Here is a 27,274-nt window from a genome sequence, read left to right as displayed (position 1 = left end):
ATCAAATCAGCTGCCCCCCGTAGATCTATCAAATCCACTCGTTTCTTTCCGATCCTGTCCCACCTCCGAATCCAAGCCACTTTCATTTCCTGCTTGGATGTCTGCAGGATTTCCCTGTATCTGATGCTCTGCAGAACATCCCCCAGATCCCCACATGCCGGCCCTCCGCCCTTCAGCCAGACTGATATTTCCACCTCTGCCATCACTCAGAGACCTTCAGTGATCTTCCAGCGCTCTTGGAAAAAGACAAAACTGCTGACCACGGTCTCTGAGGCTGAGCATGGCCTGTGCCCCACCTAGAAAATCAGCTCTGTCCTGGACCCCATGTGCTCTGCCTCACAGAATCTCAGCCACCGGGGCCTTCTTGCTTTGGTCTCTCTGGAGTGACCGGCCCCTCCTGCTGCAGGGCTGTGGCGCCTGCTCTCCCCTCTTCCTGGAAGGTCCTTTTTCTCCTCTTTGTTTAATTTGCTCTTACTCATCCTGTAGATCCCGGCTGAATAGGGAAGCCTACCTATGTCCCTGCTCGGTTATCTGACCTGTCCCCATTACAATCTCTGTCCAGCTACCTCTCCGTTATGGGTGAAATTAGCTTTCCTCAAAATTCCTATGTTGAAGTCCTAATTCCCAGAACCTCCGAATGTGACTATATTTGGAGACAGCGCCTTTAAAGAGACAATTAATGTGAAATGAGTCAGCTCGGGTGAGCGCTAATCCAATGAGTAGTGTCTTTATAAGAGGAAATGTAGAGTCAAAAAGAGACCCTATGGATAGGTGCACAGAGAGGAAAGGCCACATGAGGGCATCATAAGAAGGCAGCCATCTGCCAGCCAAGGAGAGAGGCCTCAGGAGACACCAGCCCTGCCTGTGCCATGATCTTAGTCTTCTAGGCTCCAGAACTGTGGGAAAATAAGTCTCTGTGTCTAAGCCACCCAGCCTGTGGTATTTTGTTACGGCTGCCGGAGGGGACTGACATACTCTCTTTCACAGAACCAGTCACAGTTGTAATCTGTTTTATGATCATATTGTCATCTTGACAAGAATGCAAGCTCTGTGAGGACAGAAACTGGGTCTGGTTTTACTCGGCAAGCTGTCCCCAGAGCCTGGCACGGGGCCTGGCATGTAGTGGGTGCTCAGTAAATAATTGCTTCCTCACTGAATGAATGAATGAATGAATGAATGAATGGACAAATAAAAATATGTGAGTGGGCCGGGTGCAGTGGCTCACGCCTGTAATCTCAGCACTTTTTGGAGGCTGAGGTGGGTGGATCACTTGAGGCCAGGAATTTGAGATCAGCCTGGCCAACATGGTGAAACTCCATCTCTATAAAAAATACAAAAATTAGCTGGGCATGGTGGCACATGTCTGTAGTCCCAGCTACTCGGAAGGTTGAGGCACGAGAATCACTTGAACTGGGGAGGTGGAGGTTGCCAAGAGCCGAGATTGCGCCACTGTACTCCAGCCTGGGTGACAGAGCAAGACTCTGTCTCAGGAAACAAAACAAAACAAAAACCAAAGCCATATGAGTGAATGGTCACTGAATGAATGAATGGACAAGTAAAAACATGAGTGAATTGATGAACACACACATGAGAGAAGCGATCATTACCGATATTAGTGGGTTTTACCTCTGGGAAGATTCACTTTAGGCCTGGCTTGCATCTAGAAGCAAGGGCACCTTGTATTGACTAATATGGGTATTAGTATGCATTTATGTAATTTCACCAGATACAGCCAATTCCTGGAATTTCAAGTTTTTAGCCCCTGAGAGAAATACTATTTAATGAAATTTAATCTCATGGATTTCATTTTTAAAGAGGCAAATCTCTCTCTCTAGGGTTAAAAAAGTTCATTCTAACAAGTGTAAGTCCAACATCCTTGCAACGGGAAGAAAATACAAAAGTGAGAGAAACGTCCTCATTTGTATCTAGCTGGGTCGATTTATGGCACGCTTGACTTTGGCTTGGAAAATGTCCTTGCTGGTTTCCACGGGGGCAATGACACAGTGAGAACACTGCGGAATCGCTAGGCGGGAGGGAGGGAGGGAGGGTGGGGCGGGAGGGAGGGAGGGTGGGGCGGGAGGGAGGGAGGGTGCAACACATACACGAGAATTTCTCTCGAAGTCTTCAGAGGAACCTTCTTTTCTGAGAAACTCATTATTCACTTAATTATTCATTCTGTTTATTTACTGTATAGTTATTACACATAAATATGGTGCAAATCCCCAGAATCCTCAAACACCAGATGCCAGTTTCCCTCTGCAGTCCCAAAAGACATAGCCAAGCCATCACTGTGAGAATTAAAACAACAACAACTAAAACCCAATTAAAATTGTGCCAGCATGTTCATTTCCAAAAGAAAAACCCTGCAAATGAATAAGCGTTTAGTCACTCTCCTGACTGCTGCTGCAAAGAAACAAACAAACAAACCTTAACACGAAAACTGAAATATCATTAATATTTACATCACAGCTACATTGAACTTAGTATCTGCACAGAAAGGGCATTGGCAAAATCAATTTTATATCATTTCTTCCATTTTCTAAATCAGATGATTAGAAAAAAATGCTGTTTTGCTTTTCAAACTTTCAATGTGTCTGGCAAAGCCCAGTGATGGTGGGGAAGAAGCCAGGTAGTGCTATATCACTGATGGGGTCCTGGGATTCTCGGGTTACACAACCCCTCCTCTTATTGATCTGAGATGGGATGAAATGGGTGCATCCTGCTCACCTGAGTGCATGACCGGGCATCCTGAGGAGGTAAGCCTGCAACATAAGCTCTTTGGACAAAGTCTAATGACGTATAAGCCAAATGCCGCCAGTCAAGGAGGTCTCCTGTGAGAAATGGTGGGAGGTGCAGAGAGGACCCCAAAAATAGAGGGCAGTGCAGGGCTGATGACTGGGATGGAGAATGCATGTAAGTGTGTAGGAAGGAGGGGAGGGGTGTGTGTGGGTGTAATTGTTTACAAGTCTCCAGTCCTCTGGTGACATTGGCTTCGTGAAGAACAAAGTGGTCTCTTAGATGAGCGAGTGATGGCGGCTGTCCCTAATAGTCACGCTGTACCTGGGAGATGTGTCTAGAATGTTCCATCCACACCAACATGTCTGCCTGGGGGGGCCACTGATCAGACACATAGGAACCTCTGAGACACAGGCCACTGGTTCTGCTACTGGAAACACTCGAAGCTCATCTACATCTGTGGTGCTTCCCCAAACCTAGAGCTCAGACCTGAAAAGCCCGGGGTCTCCAGCCTCAGTGTTGAGGGTCTGAGGATGGACTTTAGGCCAGACTGTCCAAATTCAAAGCACCAGGTCTCCCACGTACCATTAGCAGTCCTCATCCTTCTTCCTGAGAATCAAGACTGTGTCTCTTATAGTTGCCACAAGAATTAAATTCTATGGTCGGGTGCAGTGGCTCAGGCCTGTAATCCCAGCACTTCGGAAGGCTGAGGCGGGCTGATGACTTAAGGTCAGGAGTTCAAGACCAGGCTGGGCAACATAGCGAAACTCAATCTAAAAATACAAAAGTTAGCTGGGCGTGGTGGCATGCGTCTGTGGTCCCAGCTACTTGGGAGGCCGAGGAACAAGGATCGCTTGAACCTGGGAAGAAGAGGTTGCGGTCAGCTGAGATCGTGCCATTGTACTCCAGCCTGGGTTACAGAGTGAGACTCAATCTCTCTCACAAAAAAAAAAAAAAAAAAAAAGGAATTACATTCTATAATGCATGCAACGTGCTGAGAACAGTGTCGACCAATGGCAGGCAGACAATAAACCAGCAGTCCCTAACCTTTTTGGCACCAGGGATCAGTTTCATGAAAGAAAATTTTTCCACAGATGAGATGGGGGCATGGTTTGGGGCTGAAACTGTTTCACCTCAGATCATCAGGCAATAGATTCTCTTAAGGAGTACACGACCTAGATCCCTCTGCACACGCAGTTCACAGTAGGGTTCATGCTCCTATGAGAATCTAATGCTGCCGCTGATGCAAGAGGAGCAGGAGCTCAGGTGGTGATGTCTGCTCATTCACTGCTCACCTCCTGCTGTGTGGCCTGGTTCCTAACAGGCCATGGACCGGTACCAGCCCCAGGGGTTGGGGACCCCTACAGTAAACACTGGTTTCTTTTTTTTTTGTTTTTAAGACACAGTCTCACTCTGTCACCCAGGCTGGAGTGCAGTGGTGCAATCTCGGCTCACTGCAACCTCTGCCTCCCAGGTTCAAGCGATTCTCCTGCCTCAGCCTCCCGAGTAGCTGGGATTACAGGCAACTACCACCACGCCTGGCTATTTTTTGTATTTTTAGTAGAGATGGGCTTTCACCATGTTGATCAGGCTGGTCTGGAGCTCTTGACGTCAGGTGATCCAGCCACCTCAGCCACCCGAAGTACTGGGATTACAGGTGTGAGCCACCATGCCCAGCCTAAACATTGGTTTTTAATAAGTTAATAAGTTCAGTTATTAAGTTAATAAGTTCAATGCATGTGGCAATTTAGCACAGCACGAGGAAACCCTGTTTTTCCTGCTTCTTATCCCAAAGCAGCTGACGTGATTATTCATTTTGTTCTTTAGCATAAGAATGTTGCTATTCCTGGAATCTCTGATTGAAATAAATTCAGCACCTCCTGTCCCACAATGCCTCATGGCCATTTTGGTTACCTGTTGCAAATATTCTCTATTCATGTAGCCTAATTTGGGACGTTTTGCTAAGAAGGCAAAAACATTTCCAATCTATTTGGCACCCATGTTATAAAGTATCCGACCCACCAAAACACAAAAGGTCTTCATTAATAATATATGGAATATGAACTCTGTAGAATATTTCATTGTTGCTTTCTTAATAACATAACATTATTAATCTGTTGCTGCTTTAAGAAATTCATATGTGTGAAAGCCTTGTATATTAAGTTATTGCTCAAACTAGATATATTAAACTGACACCCATGAAACCATGAAAGAAATTGTGGTAGAACTGAAAAAATCCATTTTAAATTAACATAAAATCATTCTCCTTGTCTTACGCTTTGATTTTCAAAGCAGCTGCTCTTTCAGATTAGCAGCAACTTTACCTCCCTATCAGAGGTCAAAGGTAAGTGTGCATGCACCCCAGCCCTGTCTCTCCCGACAGACATGTGAAGTAGAGCTGCTCCAATGTCTTCTTTTGGGTGGGGCAGGGAGGAAGCAGGGGCTGATGGAGCAGAAGGTGAAGTGTATGGCCCTGTGAGTCCTCAGTTACAGCACTGTCCAAGTCAGCCACAGGGACTGTAAGACTCTGGAAGGCATCATCATAAAAATACAGAACTGGAAGATTCTGCAGGGGTCAGCAGAAATGGTTAACCATTTCCCAAGATATGATCCATGGAGCATCCGTTCTTTATGATGGTGCTATCTACATACACACACATACACAGGCACCCACATCCAACCTGGTTCCATGGTTCATCAAATAAGTCTGAAACTCTGCACATTCTACTCATTTATTGGAGTGCCATAATGGACTTCAGCATTTCAAAAGTTCTGTGAACCCCTATATTAAAAAATACCCATTTATCATCTGTGACCAAGTATTTCCCCAGCTCCCCTGGCCATGACACTCTCTGCTCATACAATGCTAATTCATGTATAATGGTGCAATGGACCAAATGTTTGTATCTCCTCAAAATTGGTATGTTGAAATTCTAACCCCCAGTGTGACGGTATTAGGAAGTAAGGCCTTAGGAGGTAATTAAGTCATGAAGGTGGAGACCTCATGAATGAGAGCAGGGCCCTCATGAAAGAGACCCCAGAGAGATCTCTCACCCCTTCTACCGTGTGAGGACACAGTGAGAAGAAGGCTGTCTATTAACCAGGAAGAATGCCCTCCCCAGACACCCAATCTGCTAGTGTCTTAACTTTGGACTCCCCAGCCTCCAGAATTGTAAGAAATAAATGTTTATTGTGTAAGACAGCCAGTCAATGGTATTTTTGCTATAGCAACCCAAATGGACTAAGACAAATGGGCAGTGAGCAATCTTATCCAAATCAACCTCTTCACTGAAAGTTATGAAGAAGAGGAAATTGAAGCCTAAGAAGTGGTTGACTTGCCAAAGAGTACAAGAGATAGGAATTGAGTGGAGCGCAGAATTCTGGTTTTCTGATTCTTGGCTCTATACTGCACCATCTTTCAGAGAAATTTCCCTTTAATTTATCAATGTGCCAAGATCTGTCGTTGATGAGGCACTGTGTCAAGCATTATGGACACTGGTCCCCGGGGAAGCTGGGGAAATACTTGGTCAAAGATGGTAAAAATACAAAAAAGACACTTAGCCTTAGCCTTTGGGAAGTTCATGATCAAGAGTCAGAGACAGATATGGAAATATGCCAATCACACTACAACATGGGGAGGACTCTGAAGAGGCTTCTGTGAGAGTCCAGAAGACAGTATGACAACCCTCTAAAGGAGCTACGAGAGTTGTCATATGGGGGTGATGTAGGCATGGAGCCTTGAAGGATGCTATAGCTTGAATGTTTGTCTCCTCCAAAACTCATGTTGAAATTTAATTGCCGTTGTAACAGTGTGAAGATGTAGGACCTTTAAGAGGTGATTAAGCCATGAGGGCTCTACCCTCATGAATAGATTAATGCTGATATTTAGGGAGTGGGTTTACCATCAGAAAGATACATTTAACCCCCTTTTCTCGCTCTCTCATCCTCTTGCTCTCTGCCATGAAATGACATAGCAAGAAGGCCCTCACAAGATACCGCCCCTTGATCTTGATCTTGGACTTCTCAGTCTCCAGAACTGTAAGAAATAAATTTCTGTTCTTTATAAATTACCCAGTCTCAGGTATTTTGTTACAGCAGCACAAATGAACTAAGATAAAGGATGACCAGGCATTTTCCAGGCAGTTTGCTGCAAAGTGTTGGTCTTCCCCTCAATCCCTTTCTAAGGAGTTCCCATAATAGCTCTCTTATATGAGGTACTGTTTGCACACATCACCATACTAGTGCCACACGACTCTGTCAGCTGACTAAACCAGGATGGGCTGCTGACCCCAGAGCAGTCAATCTAAAATCTGACTAGCACTGTGCAGGAACACCTAGGGAGTGCTGTCTAGGCCAATAGAACTTGCTGCAGTGATGAGAATGTTCTATTCTGTGCTCTTCAGTATGGCAGTCACTAACCACATGCAGCTATTGGACACTTGAAGTATGACTCGGGATATGGCTGTTCAGTGGTGAATTAAATTATAAGTTTTATTTAATTGTGTTAAAAATTAAAATTAAATAAAGACATGCACTGTTGGCTACCGCATTGGACAGCACAGCCTCAGACTGATTAACAGATTCACTTGGTGATTCTAATTTAAAATACAAGTTGGCTTAGATTTACGATTTTAAGTTGAAATCCAAGCTTACAAATAGTGTTGGAACATTCAAGATATTACAGAGTTTAATTTACTACTCTTAAAAACTTGCTGAAATACATGGGAAGATGTCTTCATTCATTGGAGAACCAAAGGTCTTAAAAGAGAATTGATTGAAAGATTTGAAAGATTCAGAATAAGTCCTCTGGTCACAGTGAAATTAGCTAGAAATCACCAAAGAAAACTAGAAAACTCACAATTTTTGAAAATTTAACATTTCATTTCTGAACAGTGCATGTGTTCAGAAGCAATCACAACAGAAATTAGAAAATATTTTTATGAGAATTACAATGAAGATAAAATGTACAAAAACTCATGAGATGCAGCTAAAGCAGTGCTCACAGGATATTTATAACCTTAAATATATAATTAGAAAACAAACACTGAAAGTCAATGATCTTAATTTCTCAAGTAGCTAAAAAACAAAAAGCAAAAAAGAAGGGAAATAATAATAATTAAGAGCAGAAATAATGAAACAGAAAACAAACAGAAAAGAAAAGCAACAAGACCAAAAGTTGGCGTTTTGAAAAGATTAATAAAATTGGTAAATTCCTAATAAGATCAATCAAATAAAGTGTTATAGTTAATATTAAGTGTCAACTTGACTGGATTGAAGGATGCAAAGTATTGTTCCTGGGTGCGTCTGTGAGGATGTCGATTAACATCTGAGTCAGTGGACTGGGAGAGGCAGACCCACCCTCAGCCTGGTGGGCACCATCCAATCAACTTCCAGTGTGGCTGGAATAAAGCAGGCAGAAGAAGGTGGGGGAAGCCGACTTGCTGAGTCTTCTTGGCCTTCATCTTTCTCCTGTGCTGGATGCTTCCTGCCCTCCTTGGAACATCAGATTCCCAAGCTCTTCAGCGTTTTCACCAGTAGCTCTCGGGCCTTTGGCCACAAACTGAAGCCTGCACTGTTGGCTTCCCTACTTTTGAAGTTTCAGGACTCGGACTGAGCCACTACCAGCTTCCTTGCTCCTCAGCTTGCAGACGGCCTATTGTGGGACTTCACCTTGTGATCATGTGAATCAATTCTCCTTAATAAACTCCCTTTGGTATATACATACATCCTGTTAGTCCTGTCCCTCTACAGAACCCTGACTAATACAGAAAGACAACTGAATATATATTTTATACATGCAGGTAAAATGTATGGAAATGTAACAGAATTATGAAAGCCACCTTAGAGTGATTAATAAAATTTTCCAGATTTATAGATAGAAGAATAGGATCTGTCTATACAGTAAAAGCTTAAGGAAGAATTAGGCTTGTCAACCATTACAACTTTAATGTAGAAAACATGAACTTTGTAAAATCAAATTAGTCCCTGAGTAATCTCACAACGACCATGCTGGTTTTCCAAGGCTATGACTCGGTGCCATGCTGAGGCCAAGTCACCAGGACTGCAGAGAGAGCAGGGGAGGGCTCCTCCCGGTACGCGGGTGTGCGCCACTCATTAGCAGCCCTTTCGAGACCTGCTGCAGGGCGAATCTAGGAACTACACTTTATGGGTGGATGGTACCTTACAGTTTTCTCAGCACTGTGAGAAATTACCAAGTTCAAAAGAAGTAGAAAGGGCTTTCTTTTCAATAGGTCCAAAGCTAAGGGATTTCTTTCCTTGAAACGTATATTGAAAGCAGTATAATAGAAAGCTGGAGACTTTCCTTTTTTGAATGTTTTCAAAATTAAATTCAAAAATACTTTAAACTATATGAGGTCTCTTCTTTGTCAGAAACCAACCCAAGTCATAGAAGAGGCTGTGAACACACTTCCCTATGGCAAAGGCCTGACCCCATTAGGGAGGCCATCGTTGAGGGTGCAGACAGAGGGTCCTATAAAGGTGCCGTAAGTGGCCGGGCACGGTGGCTCACGCCTGTAGTCCCAGAACTTTGGGAGGCCGAGGAGGGTGGATCGTCTGAGCTCAGGAGTTTGGGACCAGGCTGGGCAACATGATGAAACCCCATCTCTGCTAAAAATACAGAATTAGCTGGGCATGGTGGAGTGTGCCTGTAATCCCAGCTACTTAGGAGGCCGAGGTAGGAGAATTGCTTGAACCTGGGAGGTGGAGGTTGCGGTGAGCAGTCTAGCCTGGGCAGAAGGGAAACTCCGTCTCACAGACAAAAAAAAAAAAAGTGCCGTAAGTGGTGGTCTACACAGGTTTTTTGCTAAGCATTCCATAACGTTATTCTGAAAAGTTATGTACTCCTTTTTCCATATTTTCGATACCTTAAACTTTTATTATAAATTTAAATAGTGGAAAGGTATATAAGTTCCACCACGAAGTAAGATCTGATTTTTTTTTTTTTTTTTTTTTTTTTGAGATGGAGTTCCACTCTTGTTGCCCAGGCTGGAATGCAGTGGCGTGATCTCGGCTCACTGCAACATCCACCTCCCGGGTTCAAGTGATTCTCCTACCTCAGCCTCCTGAGTAGCTGGGATTATAGGCATGCACCACCACACCTGGCTAATTTTTTGTATTTTTAGTAGAGACGGGGGTTTCTCCATGTTGGTCAGGCTGGTCTTGAACTCCCGACCTCAGGTGATCCACCCGCCTTAGCCTCCGAAGTGCTAGGACTACACACGTGAGCCACTGCGACTGGCCAGATCTGAATTCTTTAAAAAATAAACTTTTCACTTTAGAACAGTTTTAGGTTTACAGAAAAATTAAGATAGTATAGAAATTACTATATATCACGCACTCCCTTTTCCCTATTATGAACATTGTATGCGTATGATACATTTGCTACAATTAATGAGCTAATACTGGTACATTATTAACTAAAGTTCATACTTTATCCAGATTTCCTGGGTTTCCCTTAATGTACTCTTCCTGGTCTAGGATTCCCATCTAGGCTATTGCATTACATTTAGTCACCATGGCTGCAGAGGTTCCTCTTGTTGTTTCTTAGGCTTTCTTTGTTTTTGATGGGCTGGACAGTTTTGAGGAGGATTGGTCAGGTATTTTGTAGAAGATCCATTGACCTCTGAAGAACATATCTTGGTTGCTTCTAGTTTTTGGTGATGATGAAGAAAGCTTCTATAAACATTCATATGCAATTTTTGTGTGGATGAAATTTTCAAATCATTTGGGTAAATACCTAGAAACTTGATTGCTGGATCATGTGGTAAGACTATGCTTAGCTTCGTAAGAAATTGCCAAACTGTCTTCCAAAGTGGCTGTACCATTTTACATTGCCCCTAGAAACAAACGAGAGTAGAAATTATCCAACTGAAACAGGGAGAGAAAGGAGGAAGAGGAGGAAGAGCATGAAGACACGGTGGAGAAGAACAGAGAATAAGAGATGTGTCAGATAATATAATTGATATAAAATATGTACAACTGGAGTCTGAGAAGGCCATTCTCTTCAAGAATGTGGTAAATGGAGTATTTGAAGAAATCATGGCCAAGAGATTTCTATGTTTGATGAAAGACACAAAGTGTTCCGGAATTTTGGTTTCAATTTGTAGTAAGGGGGAAAAATCTGCTCATAGAAGTTTGGATGTCAGCCAAGGAGCGGGTCAGATTGAATGAACCTTAGACGGTCCAATGTATGCAATTCTAGGAATTAAGGAAGGAAAGAAGAAAGGGAACAAGGAAGGAAAAAAAGAAAGAAATGAACAAATCCTATCCCATGGGCCATCCAAGACAAGTGGCAAGAGTGAAAGCTTGGTAAGGAAATGGACTCAAGCACTATCCCTGACACATTTGACCTTAGAAAAGTTACTTAAAATTAAACTTGGCTTCCTTATTTAAAATTAAAAAGATGTTCAAACCTGACTTCTACCTTAAAATGACTGTTGCTATGACAATACACACAATATATTTCCAGCCCCTTGGTCAAAAGTTTTTTCTATAAATTCAGTATTGTTGGAATTGCTCTTTCTGAAGTCACATACTTAAGCCAACTTAACTGTTTTGCTCTCTGTTGAAATTTTTTTCAAGGATCAGTAAAGCATAAAATAGGGAGTATATTTGGATTTCAGTTGACGTTTTCACATAAATTAATCTGCATTTTCTCTGAAGTTAGAATAATTTCTTTTTTATTCACATTTCTGAGTATTTCATCAACTTAATAATCTAAGAAACATTTTGATTGGACGCTCTATATTTTACTATGCTAAATTGTTTTAAGCTATTTTTCAATACCTGTGGCCAATCCGATTTAAGTCTGTTTTGTAAGAAAGGTTACTTTATGAGCTGCTATTCCGAATGCTATTGAATTTCAATTTGTGTGTGTATATGAATTTTTTAACTGCCTAGTTCTGCAGTTCCAAACAAATTTCTCAAAAGTTATAAGCTACAAAAAGGAAAGTAGCCAATAGTTCATTTTTATTAATCCTAAATTACAATTCTGTAAGTGAAGTGTGAATACCAAGTAGGCTGATTGGTGAAATACACTGTTTAGAATTTATATACATAAGTGAGCGTTGCCTAGTGAGAATACACACCTATTTCAAAGATGCTTCAATTGTTCGCAGCATTTCTGAAACTCCTCTTTGAATACTGCCTTTAGAGCTTGCAGCACATTTTAATCTTTGTCTTTTGAAAGTAGGTTTAATAACCCAAAGTAATTTTGGTTAAGTTTGGTGATGCAGAAGATGGAAAATAATTTTTGTTTGTTTGTTTTTGTTTTTTTGAGACAGAGTCTCACTCTGTCAGCCAGGCTGGAGTGCAATGGTGCCATCTCGGCTCATTGCAACCCCCATCTCCCAGGTTCAAGAGATCCTCTTGCTTCAGTCTGCCGAGTAGCTGGGACTAGAGGCGCTTGTCACCATGCCTGGGTAATTTTTGCACTTTTAGTAGAGATGAGGTTTCACCATATTGGCCAGGCTGGTCTCGAACTCCTGACCTCAGGTGATACACCCGCCTTGGCCTCCCAAAGTGCTGGGATTACAGGCGTAAGCCACTGCGCCCAGCTTGGAAATTAATTTTTAATACCTACTATGTGCTAGAGGCTTGTCTTGGATTATCCAGTGAATCTGGGTAAATTCATTTTAGGTTGAAAATGAAGGGTCACCATAGAATATGAATCAATGCCATAGATGATTTTCCCACTGGAGGTAATAATGTAGCATCGTAGGAAAGGCATGTTTTCCGTCAGGCTGACAGGTTTGAATCACCACCCTGACACTCTTCTCCCATCACCATCACTTAGCCTCCAATCAAGTTACTTAGATTTTCCGGGACTGTTTCCTCATTTATAAGAGAAGATGACTAATATCTATCTCAATAATTTTAAAAATAAAACAAATATACAAAATACCTGGCATAATTAGTCCCCCATCCCAAGGTGACAAAGTGAAGGGAAAATTTCTCATTATGATGACGATGGTCCCGGATGTTTTTCAAAATGAGTTTTATTATTTTATGGTTGCATTTTCCTATTATCTTGTCAGATATTAATTCCAATTAATTTCAATTAACAATCTCCAATTGTTACTCCTCTATTTTGGGCAAAGATGTCTTGTTTTTGGTGTATTTAGAAGGGACTGTGTGTGAGTTTACCTGGTTGTGGGGTGGTATGGCAGAGGTAGTTGTGAACAATGGGACTGAAAATATAAATTAATACTCGGTTATGGAGGGCTTTGAATGGCCTATTACAGGTTTAGACATTATCCAATAGAAAAGATGGCCACCGAAAGCTTTTGAGTAGAGACAAAGTAATTTTGTCTGTGCTTTGGGAAGATTACGGACATGCTAGATTAAAATTTGTTGACAGCAGGGTTTGCTTCTTACTTGCACATCTTTTACTCATCTTTATGTCAACGAGTAGAAGAACAAACGACTAGGTGGAAGGATGGAAGGGGGAATAAGGACAAGGGCAGAATGATTAGGACGGGATGGAAGACAATGCCATGAAGGGTTTACAGAGCCAGGCTCAAAAGGATTCAGCAAGTGTCTGGATGACGGAGCTAAGGAAGATGGGGGAGACTTGAGAAGAACGCTGCGGCAGCTGGCTTGGATGACAGCTCTGGGTGGGGGGTGGGGCAGTGGCTAGGAAAAAGAAACACAGAACGGGAAAATGGTTTTGAAAATGACGGGAACAACGAGTCTGATTTTAATTCAACGAGTTTGCATGGCAGTCTGATAGGCAAATGAAAACACAGGTCTGGAGTTGAGCTGAGGTCAAGTCAAAGATTTGTTTGTAGAGTCATACCCATAAAGATGATAGCTGAAATCTTGGTGGTGATGAAATCATCCTTGGAGAATGTGTGGATCAAGAAAATTGGCCAAACACAGGGCCTTGGAAAATGCTAATACTTACGGGATGGTTGTAGGAGAGGAAGCAGGAAAAGACAGAGGGGAAAAAATGGGCACAGAAATACCAGGAGAGACCCATGTCATGGAAACTAAAAGGGAAGGATTTCAAAGGTGCAGCTGTCAGGGCAGACCCAGGAGAAACAAGTATGATGAGGTCAGAGAAGGGCTGGTGGGTTTGGCCATTCATTAGCAGCTCACTGGTGACCCCTTTGAGAGCTGCTGCCATGGGGAAGATGGGTCACAGGGAGATGGCAAGTGGGGGCAGGGGAATCACACAGAGAAGGGGGCAACAGCTTCTGCTTCCACCTTCAACTGCTTCTTCTTAGTCTCATTAGAAGACTTTTCTCTGCTGTCCTAGTAAATGTTAACGTTGCCCAAGACTCTGTCCTTGGCTCGATGCTTACAATAGTTAGGGTTCTCTTGGTTTCAAATAACAGAAAGCAACTCCAGCTGGCTTGAGCGGAAAGATTTATTGGGAGGATACAGGGTTACCTCACAGGACCCAGAGGGTTATGACTGGGCCTTGGATACAAGCTTTAACCAGAAGCCAAGCACCATAGGGCTTCTTGTCTCCTTTCTTGTTCCCCTCTCGGGGTCTTTTTCTTTTTTCTCTGCTCTCAATGCCAACTAGCTGCCTTGAGTTTCCAGGCCATATGGTAGAAAACATGTGTGCGACTCACTCCTGAGTCAGACCCACTTACTCAGCCCCTCAGAGGGGCACTGCTCTCTCTCACTCATGCCCACTCTTGGTGTTTCCCAAGGGAAGAGACTGAGTTGCTCAATAGATGTCCACCCTTGGGCCACTCAACTGAAATCAGATCAACAAAGTCACTCCGCACAGACAGTAGCATGTGGACTGGGGACAAAGACAGGGACTAGGACTTGGAAGTGAGAAGCTGAGGAAAAAGCTTATGGGATGAGGATTTGGATTGGGCCCAGAGCAAGTGAAAAGAAGGGGAAGGTGACATGAGTGGCTTCTCATTCTCTCTTTCTGTATTCGCCCTGAGAGCTTGGATCCTCCTAAGTAGCAAATCCGAGGAGCACTCTCCCCGCTAGACTATAGTTTACACCTAGACAGACATACGGTTTTCTTCTAAGAAAGAAAATGGGATGTCTGCTCAGATCTTACAAACTTCCCCTCTCTGCGACCAGCCCTGGGTACACCTGGGCGAGTCCCCAGTGGCCACATCCATACCCCCTGAGTGAACCAGATTTGAGTGCTCCAGGTGGCCAATCAGAGCCTCTATGTGGGGTCTCTAGACTTGGAACTGAATGGATCATGAGCCAATTCCTTTTCAGGATGCTGTGAGGCTGTCTGTGACTATGGGAGATAGGCAGAATCTGAAGGTGCTGGTATGGTTGGTTCTGGTTATCCTGGAAACCCACGGCACCACTGCTGTCTCTATGGTAGTTCTATCAGATAGCCCAGTGTTTTCCAGTACATTCTCTTGCAGTCTAAGCTGGTTTGGGTGGCTTTCTGTCATTGAGGCAAAAAAGAGCCTTGACTAGTCCAGGGTCAAGGGAGTTGCCCAACAGCTATCCCCAACTTGGCCTCTCGCCTGCGGCATCAACTGTGGGAAGTGGCCCCTCCCTTTCCCTTGTCATGTTTCCCGGGAGAAATGAGGTCCGAATAGTCACTGCAATAGGAGGTTATGGCTTTCTGAATAATGCCACTTTGTTCATGTATTACTCTAATTTTGATATTTTAAAAAATCTGAAGTATGCATCATTTATGTTCTGAGATCAGGATCAACGACTCAATTATTCAACTTACGATGAAAATACTTGCTGAACAAAACTCTACCCAAAATCAGAAAGGAACAATTCATCAATTTTTCATCAACTGGAACAATTCGTACATAAACACAACAGCTACTCAATAATACAATTGATCCACTTTGTTTTTGAAATAAGATTTTACTTCTATTTGATTTTCAATGTTTTCTTCATTTTAGATAAAGTTTAGTTTATTAGGTTTTGAATAAGACTTTATTTTTAAAATGAACTTTTAATTTTATAATAGTTTTAGATTTATAGAAAAATTATGAAAATAGTAGAGGGTTCCCATATACCTCACCCAGTTTCCCCTACTATTAACATTATATATGAGTAGGATACATTTGTCACAATTAATGAACCAATAGTGATACATTATTATTATTAGCTAAGGTCCATACTTGATTTGTTTCTACTTAATGTCTTTATTTTTATTTTTTTGAGATGGAGTCTTGCTCTGTCACCCAGGCTGGAGTGCAGTGGTGGCACCATCTTGGCTCACTGCAAGCTCCACCTCCCGGGTTCATGCCATTCTCCTGCCTCAGCCTCCAGGCGCCCACCACCATGCCCGGGTAATTTTTTTTTGTATTTTTAGTAGAGACAGGATTTCATCGTGTTAGCCAGGATGGTCTCAATCTCCTGACCTCATGATCCGCCCACTTCGGCCTCCCAAAGTGCTGGGATTACAGGCGTGAGCCACTGCACCCGGCCAATGTCTATTTTTTATTCCATGATCTCATCCAGGATACCAAATGACATTTAGCTGTCACATCTTCTTACACTCCTCTTATTTGACAGTTTAAAACTTTATTTTTATTGGCCAGGCATGGTGGCTCACGCCTGTAATCCCAGCACTTTGGGAGGCCGAGATGGACGGATCACTTGAGGTCAGGAGTTCAAGACCAGCCTGGCCAACATGGTGAAACCCCTTCTCTACTAAAAATGCAAAAATTAGCTCGGTGTGGTGGTGCACACCTGTAATCCCAGCTACTCAGGAGGCTAAGGCATAAGAATCACTTGATTCCAGGAGGCGGAGGTTGCAGTGAGCCAAGATCGTGCCACTATACTCCAACTTAGGTGACAAAGTGAGACTCTGTTTCAAAAAAAATAAACCCAAACATTTATTTTTATTAAGGTTTTCTGCTAATACTTTGTAAGATAATGATGCTTAATGTTTCTATATTACAAATTTACAATTTTACTTGACTTTTAAATTTTAACACTTAAAAAGCGAATTATAAAGTTGTTTGACTAATGTTCATCTTATGCATTCCGAACACTTATAAATCAGAGTATTGATACCAGTATTTTGGAATTACCATCAATAAATGCTGAGTGTCCAGCATTGCTGTCCTTGCACCAGTATAGCAGTGACTGGAGCCGAGCAGGATGGGCAAGACATGGGGAACATGAACACACACGGCTGAGGCTCTGGGTGCAGGACACGACTGCTAGGAACCAGGGGGTGTGCAGCAGAGGGCAGCTGAGCAGCTCAAGGCTTGCTTCTGTGCAGTGAGACTCCCAAGCCTAGACCATCCTAAAGGGTTCTGCAAACATGTCTCTTGCCCCCAGCACCCTTACCACTCTGTTCTTCCTCTGTATACAGCCCAAGAGGGCTTGCTTGTGTTAGCCCAATCCAGTTTCCTTGTCTTGCACAGACAGTGCTCTGGGACCACTTTACAGTGATGATTTGGACTCAGGGACATTATCTTAGAGAAGTCTTTTTTTTTTTTTTTAAATTGAAATTTTTTTTTAGAGACAGGGTCTTGCTCTGTCATCCAGGCTGGAGTGCAACAGTGCAATCATGGCTCACTGAAGCTTCAAACTCCTGGGCTCAAATGATCCTCCCACCTCAGCCTCCCAAGTGGCTGGGACTACTAAATCCAGATAATGCCACTAAATCCAGATAATTTTTTATTATTACTTTTTTGGAAGGGATGGGGTCTCGGTATGTTACCTAGGCTGGTTTCCAATTGCTAGGCTCAAGTGATCCTCTTGCTTTGGCCTCCCAAAGTGCTAGGATTGTAGGCATGAGCCTATCTTAGAGAAGTCTTAAGCCTGTGCTTCCCCAGGCCTGGCTCATTGCTTGGAACACAGTAAGTACTCTGCATGTGTAGGTGCTATTATTTGTTCAACCAATGTCGAGTAAATGAAGGAAACTGGCACCATTGGCAGGAAAAGGCTGCCCCTCTGCAGATATTAGGAGCTGATGAGATTCAGTGACCCAAGGTGGGATGGTGAGGACAATGAGGTGAGTGAGTGGAGCACCCTAGTCTGCAGTGTGGAGAGGGTGGGGGGCGAGAAGAGTGAGGAGGAAGGGGACCACCAGTGCCATCCCCAGCCCCAGCTCTATCAATGGCAGCCTGACTTAGGTCTGCTGGCCACACAGAAGGAGACCCCCGGCAGCAACCACCTCTAGGATTCCGAGATGCAAGTCCATCATCAGCATCCAAAAATTATGATTAAAAGTTTAGTCAATTACTTATTGCATGCCTGTGCCAAAATATCTCCCGTAACCCATATATATGTGTGTGTGTATAAATACACATATACACCTACTATGTACCCACAAAAATTAAAAATTTTTAAAATGTTTAATCACAAGTCTGTAGTATAACATCATTAGTAGAGTCTGCTGACATTACAATCTATTGATCTCCCCAGAGTTACCAAAAGTATTTCACAATAGTTAGGCTTCCTTCTGTCCATAGTTCAGGGCATATTCAAAGTCTCTAAAGCTGACGTGACCATCTGAGTCTTGATCTACTTCCCTGGAAAATGAAACAAAAAGTCATTTACACATTATTCTCGTTAACACCTATGCACCGAGAGCACATTAGAATCTTTATTTATTTGCATGTCTGTGTGACAGAGGAACCTATTTTATCTACTTGAAGGCTGAGATTGATGCCTTTTTTTTTCACTGATAATGTTTGCAAGAAAGAAAGGGTATTTATTAAAACTCACAGAAATAATATATTCCACATACTTAAAGAGATGAAGCCAAACACACAGATTATATAAGAAAAAAAGAAATGGCTCTTTCTAATTATCTTACACATGTCTTTCTGTGATATGTCAAAAACATATGCAGGCCAGATGCAGTGGCTCACACCTGTAATCCCAGCACTTTGGGAGGCCAAGGCTGGTGGATCACCTGAGGTCAGGAGTTCCAGAGCAGCCTGGCCAACATGGTGAAATCCCGTGTCTACTAAAAATACAAAATTAGCCAGGCATGGTGGCAGACACCTGTAATCCCAGCTACTCGGGAGGCTGAGGCAGGAGAATCGCTTGAACCCGGGAGGGAGGCAGAGGTTGCAGTGAGCAGAGATCACGCCACTGCACTCCAGCCTGGGTGACAGAGCAAGACTCCATCTCAATTAAGAAAAAAAAAAAAGTGTGTTTGAAAGCATAACTGAGGAGTACTGGTCCCAAGTCCTCTTTGGGGGGCATTCTAAAACTATGCCTTACAAGTAGCTCCTGCGGTTGATGCCAATCATATTTTGTTCAAACATCAAATTCGTATCAACCATGACATAGGACTTTTTAAAGCAAGGACTGGCCCAAGCAAGAGAGCCACTAATCACTGTAATAGTTTTAAAGCAGGCTTTTAAAATATTGAATTCTAAAATAAACTTTCTGAATATTTCATGCCAAAGTCTCTGAAGTCTATAATGGTTCTGGATAGAGTGATGATAATTTTTCATTCTTTTGAAGTAGAGAAAAATCCCTACTTCTCCGCCCCAGGGCAAAACCATGTTGCAGTGTGTTCGTATAAAATGATTGCAGACTGCGGAGGCCATTATTCTTATTACTTCTTTTGGTAAAATATACATGATGATTTCATGCTACACAGGACCAAAAGTATAGTGTCAGATCTCTTCTAAGGGATTAGAAATAATCAGTATCACGTTACTAACTACAGAATATGAATCATCCCTTTTATTAAATTAGATAATTGAAGATTCTTAATATTGCCTAAGTATTTTTTCCCAAGGAATTGGATTAGATAAACAGCCTTTTTTCTTTCCACTCTGAACTGGTATGGTTGAACTATAAATCTCAGACGGTGAGTTAAGTGAATAACCTAGAAAAATAATGTTTAGAATAAACTGCTTCTGATAATATTTTTTGTGTGTGCGAGTGTGCTTATTCACTTATTGAGATGCTGAATGCTTGTAGAGAAGTGAGTCCCTTTGCCTGACTTTCTGAGTAAACGACCTCATTGTTATTGCATTAACTTTTTTTTTTGAGATGGAGTCTCACTGTGTCACCCAGGTTGGAGTGCAGTGGCGCGATCTCGGCTCACTGCGACCTCCACACCTCTCCGGCTCAAGCAATCTTCCCACCTCAGCCTCCTGAGTAGCTAAGAATACAGGCACACAGCACCACGCCTGGCTACTTTTTGTATTTTTTTGGTAAAGATGGGGTTTCTCTATGTTGCCAGGCTGGTCTCAAACTCCTGAGCTCAAGCCATCCCTCTGCCTCGGCCTCCCAAAGTGCTGGGATTATAGGCATGAGCCACTGTGCCCCGCCTGTTCTTGTATTAAGTTCTGACTTTTCTTGCTGCCTTTGCCAGAGCTTTCCATCATCAAATGAGCATAGTACAACCAAGAACTGTTAAAACTGGAAAGTGTATTCAAAACGTGTGGGGTGGCATTTTATTCACATAATGAATGGAAGGGCATCATCATTTTAAATTTATATTTCATATGAGACACGCTGAAATACTTTATGTCTTTGGACTTTTCGTCCTCATCACATATATACAAGCAGGTCTGGTCATCTCACAGAGAGTGCAGAGGAAATTCAAGTTCAGGGCTATCATTTTAAAAGCGAACAAATACTGTTTTTCATTGCAGACAGAATCATTCTGAAGAAGGAAGGTCTCATAGCACCCACACTCCAATCACTGTGACAGAAAAGATGTGTGGTGGGTAGAATTAGTGACTGGCTGCGGAGAGGAAGGAAATGTCATCAGGTAAAAAGCCCCCTTGTTTCTGTTACAGCATTCAACCCTAACGTGAGTTTGCTCTAGTTTTGAAACTAGAATACGTTGTTTGGGTGTCATCAACAAACCCTCAGCACTAAACAATTCAGCCTCCTCACCCCGCAACCCTGACGCGAAAGAAACTTGAGGACGGCAAGACCTTTGTCTTGTTTGCTGCTGTGGCCCCACTTCTTGCCCTACAGCAGAGGACGAATGTTGAATGAATGAATTTGTGGAATAAATGAATCTGAGGAAACAGCTGATAATATTATAGAGAATCTATTACCTTGCAGGAGGTACTAGGGGATTAAAGAAAGAAACTATCACCTCATTGTCTTCACTGAGTCTAAAAACGCTTGTGGCCTGACGTGATGGCTCATGCCTGTAATCCCAGCACTCTGGGAGGCCCAGGCGGGTGGATCACCTGAGGTCAGGAGTTCGAGACCAGCCTGGCCAATGTGGTGAAACCGCATCTGTACTGAAAATACAATAACTAGGCAGGCATGATGGTGCATGCCTGGAATCCCAGCTACCAGGAAGGCTGAGGCAGGAGAATTGCTTGAACCCGGGAGGTGGAAGTTGCAGTGAGCCAAGATCGTGCCATTGCACTCCAGCCTGGGCGAAAAGAGCAAAACTCAATCTCATAAATAAATAAAGAAACGCCTGAGAAACACCTCAGACCCATCATTCAGGGATCCGTAAGTAACTCAATTACGGTTTCCAGGCTCAACCACATTTTGCAAAGCATAGACTAGGTACAGACGAGACCACATGAGAGACAAGCTTTGGAAAATGAGGCTCAAAACACGGGGCAGTGGAGCGGGGGAACCCCTTGAATGTCAGGCTGAACCACTTAGAGTTAAGCAGCAGGAAACTGTGAACCAGTGCAGAACGCTGGGTGCACGTGTTCGAACCCACCCCACAGTCAAAGACCATGCACTTCAATCCAGTGAAGCAGCTGCCCTTTTACCAGACACAGGGATATAGGTATAGACACATATACAGACTTTTATCTCAGAAATGGCTTGTCAAAGGAATTAAAGTTTACACAGTGTAAAAGAGGAGAATTAATTGTTATTAACAATAACTGCCTCTAGAAATGTAGGTCCAGTGAAATTAAAGGCTTTTTTGGTGTGTTTGTTTTTGAGATGCAAAAGGGAGACCTGGAATTGATTTTGGGAGTAGAGACTCAAGAGAGCAGAACTGGGCTGGGCGCGGTGGCTCACACCTGTAATCCCAGCACTTTGGGAGGCTGAGGTAGGTGGATCACTTGAGGTCAGGAGTTCGAGAGCAGCCTGGCCAACATGGTGAAACCCCATCTCTATTAAAAAGACAAAAATTAGATAGGCGTGGTGGCACGTGCCTGTAATCCCAGGTACTTGGGAGGCTGAGGCAGGAGAATCGCTTGAGCCTGGGAGATGGAGACTGCAGTGAGCTGAGTTCACACTCCAGCCTGGGTGACAGATCCCATCTCAAAAAAGAAAAAAAAAAAAAAAGAGAGAGAGAGAGAACTGCTCTGTATTACTTGGTATGAACAATTTAGGACCAACCAGGAGGAAGGAGATGACAAGCCAAGACAGGAGAGGGTACAGGCACAGGGAGATGCCATATGAGAACAGTCATGAATTTCCCCAATGATGTGGTGACCAAAAGTCCTTCGATTAACTGTTACGTCTCCGACGTACTTCCAAATTGTTTGTATTACCTGTTCTAACCTCTCCCCTATCTTCACCAGGAGTTCAAGACCAGCCTGGGCAAAATGGTGAAACCCCGTCTCTACGAAAAATACAAAAATTAGCCGGGCATGGTGACACACGCCTATAATCCCAGCTACTGGGGAGGATGAGGCAGGAGAATCAGTGGAACCCAGGAGGTGGAGGTTGCAGTGAGCTGAGATCGCGCCACTGCACTCCAGCCTGGGAGACAGAGCAAGACTCCGTCTCAAAAAAAAAACAAAAACAAAAACAAAAAAGTGGTTATAATTACTTTCATCAGCATGAATGTTAGCATTTTTCTCTCTCACACCCAGATTTGTTACACAAGATTCTAATTGCTCTTTTTGGTGGTGCTGTGTGGGCTTCAACAGCCCAGGCTGGCTGCTTCCCTGACCCAGAGCTAAGAGGTCTCAACCCTGAAGGAGCCAGGGTTTTACACTGGGAGACTTTTATTAAGATTAGTAATAAAAGGGTGGGAACATATTGCTCTAATACATTCTGAAGGAAAACCTAGTGTTTTTTAAATTAAAAAAAATGTCAATAGTTGGCTGGGTGCAGTGGCTCAAGCCTGTAATCCCAGCACTTTGGGAGGCCAAGGTGGGCAGATCATGAGGTCAGGAGTTGGAGACCAGCCTGACCAACATAGTGAAACCCCATCTCTACTAAAAATACAAAAAATTAGCTGGGCGTGGTGGCGGGTGCCTGTAATCCCAGCTACTTGGGAGGCTGAGGCAGAAGAATCACTTGAACTCAGGAGGCGGAGGTTGCAGTGAGCCAAGATCACACCACTGGACTCCAGCTCAGGTGACAGTGCGAGACTCTGTCTCAAAAAGCAAAACAAACCAAACCAAAACAAAAGTAAATAGTCAGTGTTTCTCACAAGCAGTAAATGTTTCTTGTATGAAAATGCTGACATCATAACAATTTCTTAGAATGTTCTGAAAGTGGGTATTTCTTGGAAAATCATTTTCTTTAAAATTATTCAGGGGTACCCCATGTCCAAGTCTCCAAATCCAGGCTTCAGACTAGAGTACTTGCTTTTACCCAAGTTACTTAAAAATAATGAAAGAAAGAAAGAAAAGGAAATGGTTTAAATTTTATTACATTAATACAATGGAATCTTTTCTATTAAAATGATATAAAGACTATGAAAGTGATATTTTTAAAGTGGGAACAAGAATACAGAATGGTATATGCATCATCATTGCAATGTTTTCATTTTTAAATTTAAATTTTAATTAATTAATTAATTACTTTAGAGACAGAGTCTTGCTCTGTTACCCAGGCTGGAGTGCAATGGCACGATCTTGGCTCACTGCAACCTCTGCCTCCCAGGTTCAAGCGATTCTCCTGCCTCAGCCTCCCGAGTAGCTGGAATTACAGGCACGGTCTCAAACTCCTGACCTCAAATGATCCACCTGTCTTGGCCTCCCATAGTGCTGGGATTATAGGCGTGAGCTACTGTGGTCAGCCCCATAATTGCAATTTTATAAATGTTTATATTCTTTTAGGCAGAAGCTGAAGGTTATATGCTACATAGAAACTTGTCTTATGAAGATGGTAGGGTTTTGGGCAATTCTGTCTTAAGATATTCCTTAATATTACTTACATATTTTTCACCTGAAAGAATATTTTCTTTCTTTTTAATCTGAATTTTCCAAACAATTGGCCTTATTTCAAATTGTATAAATCCACAATAGCTAGAGCTGGGCTTCTCAACGTCAGCGCAACTGATATTTTGGACCAGACAATGCTCTGATATAGCAGAGAGGGGGCTGTCCTGGGCATTGCAGGACGTTTAGCAGCATCTCTGGCCTCTGTACCTGCCAGATGTTGGTAGGACCCTCTCCCACCCCTCATGCCCAATTGTGACAGCCAAAAATGTCTCCAGAAATTGCCAAGTGTCCCTTGGGGGACACAATCGCTCCAGTTGAGAACCATTGAGCTAGAGGAATCACAGTTTAAGGCAATCCTTTCGAACAGTCCAGCTAAATCTACACTTACTGATATAATTGCTTTAAAGACTTTTTCTTAAAAAAAAAAAAAGTGATTTCAGGGTCAGCTGAGGCACATGTGTCTCAGATCATACAGAAGATTGTCCCAACACTCTGAGGTTTTGAAATGAGCCCAGAGAAGACCCCACTGGAGAGGCAAACTCTTGCTGGTGGTAACAGGGACTGTGCCAGACATATCTGTGTTCCCAACAAAAGCACTGACAGATAGTAATTATTTTGTGTCACTCTGATAATCACATGGGATTTTGAAAGTTGACGCCGTATTTGATTCACCTGAAACAGGAATGAGAAATTTAATGTGGAGGCCAAGATTTAAGTGAGAAAAGTTTTCTTAGTGGGATTTTTGGGGTGGGGGAAAAGGGAGAGAGCAGCTTTTTCTTTCTGATTCTTTATGGAATAATTTAAACCAAAGTCAAAACTGCCATTACATTAGGGACAAAGCTGTCATACTGACTGAACAGTGAAAGTAAAAATTACCCTCCAAGCAAGGCGCCCCTGCTGGGGATGAGAGGACCCGCCAATTGAAGATGTAATGATGACTCCCTCTCCCGCAAGCAGCCTTCTCTTCTGAGGAGCCCGCTGCTGCTTCCCACTGGCGTGCTTGCCTCTTTGTTGATGAGAGTCCTGCAGGGCTCTACAGCAATTCAGCTGGTAATGTGTTTATTAATTTTACCTTTTTAAAGACATGTGTTAAGAGAAGCCATTCGGATATGCAGGAAAGACTAAAGAGATATGCAGATGATTTCTGGTCTCTTCTAGGCTCCGACATGACTCTGGCAGATGCACTGCATTCTCTTCGGCGTGTACTGGGGTCCCTCTGTGCCCATCCCACACTATGCAACCTTCTTTGACACCAGCCGCTGCTGGGAAAGCCTCGCCTGAGCCAGTAACAGTATCTTTTGCTATTTGGGACTGCTCTGATACCTGGGGTGGCACCCCCTGCCCCCTAAGCATGGAAGCATGACAAAGAAGGTGTTAAGGCCCTCTTCAGGCACAGAGCAGGTAGAACTTCTTGACCAATTTACACTCCAGCTCACTCTGCTGTTTTCTCTTTCCTTCATTGTGCACGGCTCCAGTCTCAGGCCGGTAATTAACCCTTAAAAGCCTGTGCATGAATTATTGAATCAATGTACCAAAGGAGCACAGGACTGTTGTGGAGATGTCACGCTTACGGTAGGAAAAGGCTGTTGCAATACCAAGCCTCACCTCTGCATCCCAGACGTCCACATGTGGGTAGAACTGAGCAGGTGGCACCCCTTGACCAATGAAGCATGAGGACCGGGGGATAATGGTTCTCCGCTTCGGTGCTGCACGTAGACAGCTCTGCGGTCATTCTCTTGGCTCTTCGGAGGTTCTGGTAGGATCAAGCTCCAATCGCTCATGTTAGTAATGAGCTTGGTGACAGACACTTGCACTCCCTCATTCTCTGTTTCACAACGACTTGTACACAAGCCCTCATCAGGCTCTGCTTTCAAGAAGAACCCAGGTTAAGACACAATGGAAAGTTTATTTTGAGAGATGAAACTTCACACAGAGCATTTAAACTGCCATCAGCAATAGCACGTCCTATCAGATTCTCATTCAAGTAAAAGAGATTTCACTACTCGAAAGAGATCAGACTATTCCTCTATTTGCAAAATGCTTTTTTTTTTTTTGGAGGAAATTAAATATTGTCTTTAAGAAGAGCTCTGAAGTTTCAAGTTCCAAGCAATTAAAACGCCAGAGTTAACCAGAAAAAAAACACTGCAGCAGTCTTTTTACTGTCTAATATACATGTCTTATTAATAATATTTAGTTCGTTAATAATAAATAGTATTATTGGACTTTAAGTGCTCCTTCAGAGTGAGGACAAGGTATTCCTGAATATAAGATTCTGATAGGGTTCTTTTGGATGCAGAGGTATAGTTATGATCTGATCATAAGCAAGTGCTGGACCTGGCTGTTTAGGATGAACTGTGAAGCATAAGAGAATGTCCAGTTCAGGCCAGGAATAAAGAATGACATAAGCCAGGCAAAACGGTGGCCTCATTAGCACTCAGCTCAGCCTACTAGCCTAACAGTTCCATGGACATTGTTGGTTTCTTCCCCAACATCCATCCTATCTGCTCTGTGCCATGCAGCAGCTGTGTGACTGTGGGGGACAGATCTCCACCCCAGCTCTAGAAGTGGGATCTCACTGGCCTTAAACAATGACTGCAATCCCACTCTCCTTACCACAGTGACTGGCTCGAGGATTGATTGGCTTAAGCCAGTTAACACATGTCATTCCTCCCCTGGCCACTACTGATTGGTAAAGAATTGGTACAAACATAATGAAGTCTAGGAATTTTGTTTGCAAGTTGAGAAGCTCTTTCAATGCGGACACCTGAGATGCAGAGGCGAGGCTTGCTATTGCAACAGCCTTTTCCTACCATAAGCGTGCAATTTCCACAACAGTTCTATGCTCCAATGGTATATTGATTCAATAATTTGTGCACAGGCTTTTAAGTGTTAATTACCAGCTTGAGACTGGAGCTATATATAATGAAGGAAAGAGTCAGAGAACAGCACAGTGAGCTGGAGCCTAAACAAACCATGCCTGAAGCCTCCCCTATGTCAAGACTCTTAGTCACTGACTCAATAAATTCCCTGTGTTGTTTAAGGCAGGATGAAATGGATTTTCTGCTACTTGGAAATGAAAGCATCCTGACATACAAAGGATCCTGTCTGAAATATTTTCCAAACCTTGCAGTATTTGGAACTTGATGGTCAGACAGCAGATACTCAATGAACATAGTAGTTTTGAAACGATTATTCCATTTTAAAGAAACCATAAATAATTTAGATTTCTCCTTGGATGCTAGTTCAAGATTCTGGATTATTCTCCTCAGCTCTGCATTCTAAAGAAGTAACTTGCTTGCTGTATCCAACAGAAAGTTCTGTTTATGGTGCCTTAATTGTGATTCTTAAGGCACTGAAGAGGCTATTGAGGGGACTAATATATATTTTCCCTAACAAGTGATGGAATAAATTCTCCAGTCCAAGAAAAAAGGAAAAATGGATGTAAAATACAGCCACAGCTTGCCAAAGTGATTAACCATAAATAATGACTCACTTTTTCCTATTTACTAAATTTTAAGAAC

The 27,274-nt window shown here is 42.9% G+C and overlaps 2 protein-coding genes across 3 annotated transcripts in view; one reads left to right on the top strand and one right to left on the bottom strand.

The window, feature by feature from the left end:
- Positions 1–27,274, top strand: part of PSMC1 (proteasome 26S subunit, ATPase 1) — a 1,015,066-nt gene that overhangs the window by 524,989 nt on the left and 462,803 nt on the right. The window lies entirely within an intron of this gene.
- The window catches only part of EFCAB11 (EF-hand calcium binding domain 11), a 170,643-nt gene continuing 151,275 nt past the window's right edge, over positions 7,907–27,274 (bottom strand). Inside the window, exon 6 of one of the 2 annotated variants that reach the window (XM_050799180.1) lies at positions 7,907–10,592. In XM_050799180.1, coding sequence (XP_050655137.1) covers positions 10,532–10,592 — 61 coding nt within the window. In that variant the 3' untranslated portion in view covers positions 7,907–10,531. Of the gene's footprint in view, positions 10,593–18,007; positions 18,204–27,274 lie in introns of those variants that run through there. The other variant, XM_050799179.1, reaches the window with a different exon arrangement.

This window comes from Macaca thibetana, chromosome 7 (assembly GCF_024542745.1).
Source record: "Macaca thibetana thibetana isolate TM-01 chromosome 7, ASM2454274v1, whole genome shotgun sequence".
Taxonomy (NCBI): domain Eukaryota; kingdom Metazoa; phylum Chordata; class Mammalia; order Primates; family Cercopithecidae; genus Macaca; species Macaca thibetana.
The sequence above is the reverse complement of the archived record's forward strand: the minus strand, read 5'-3'. Positions and strand labels throughout refer to the sequence as shown.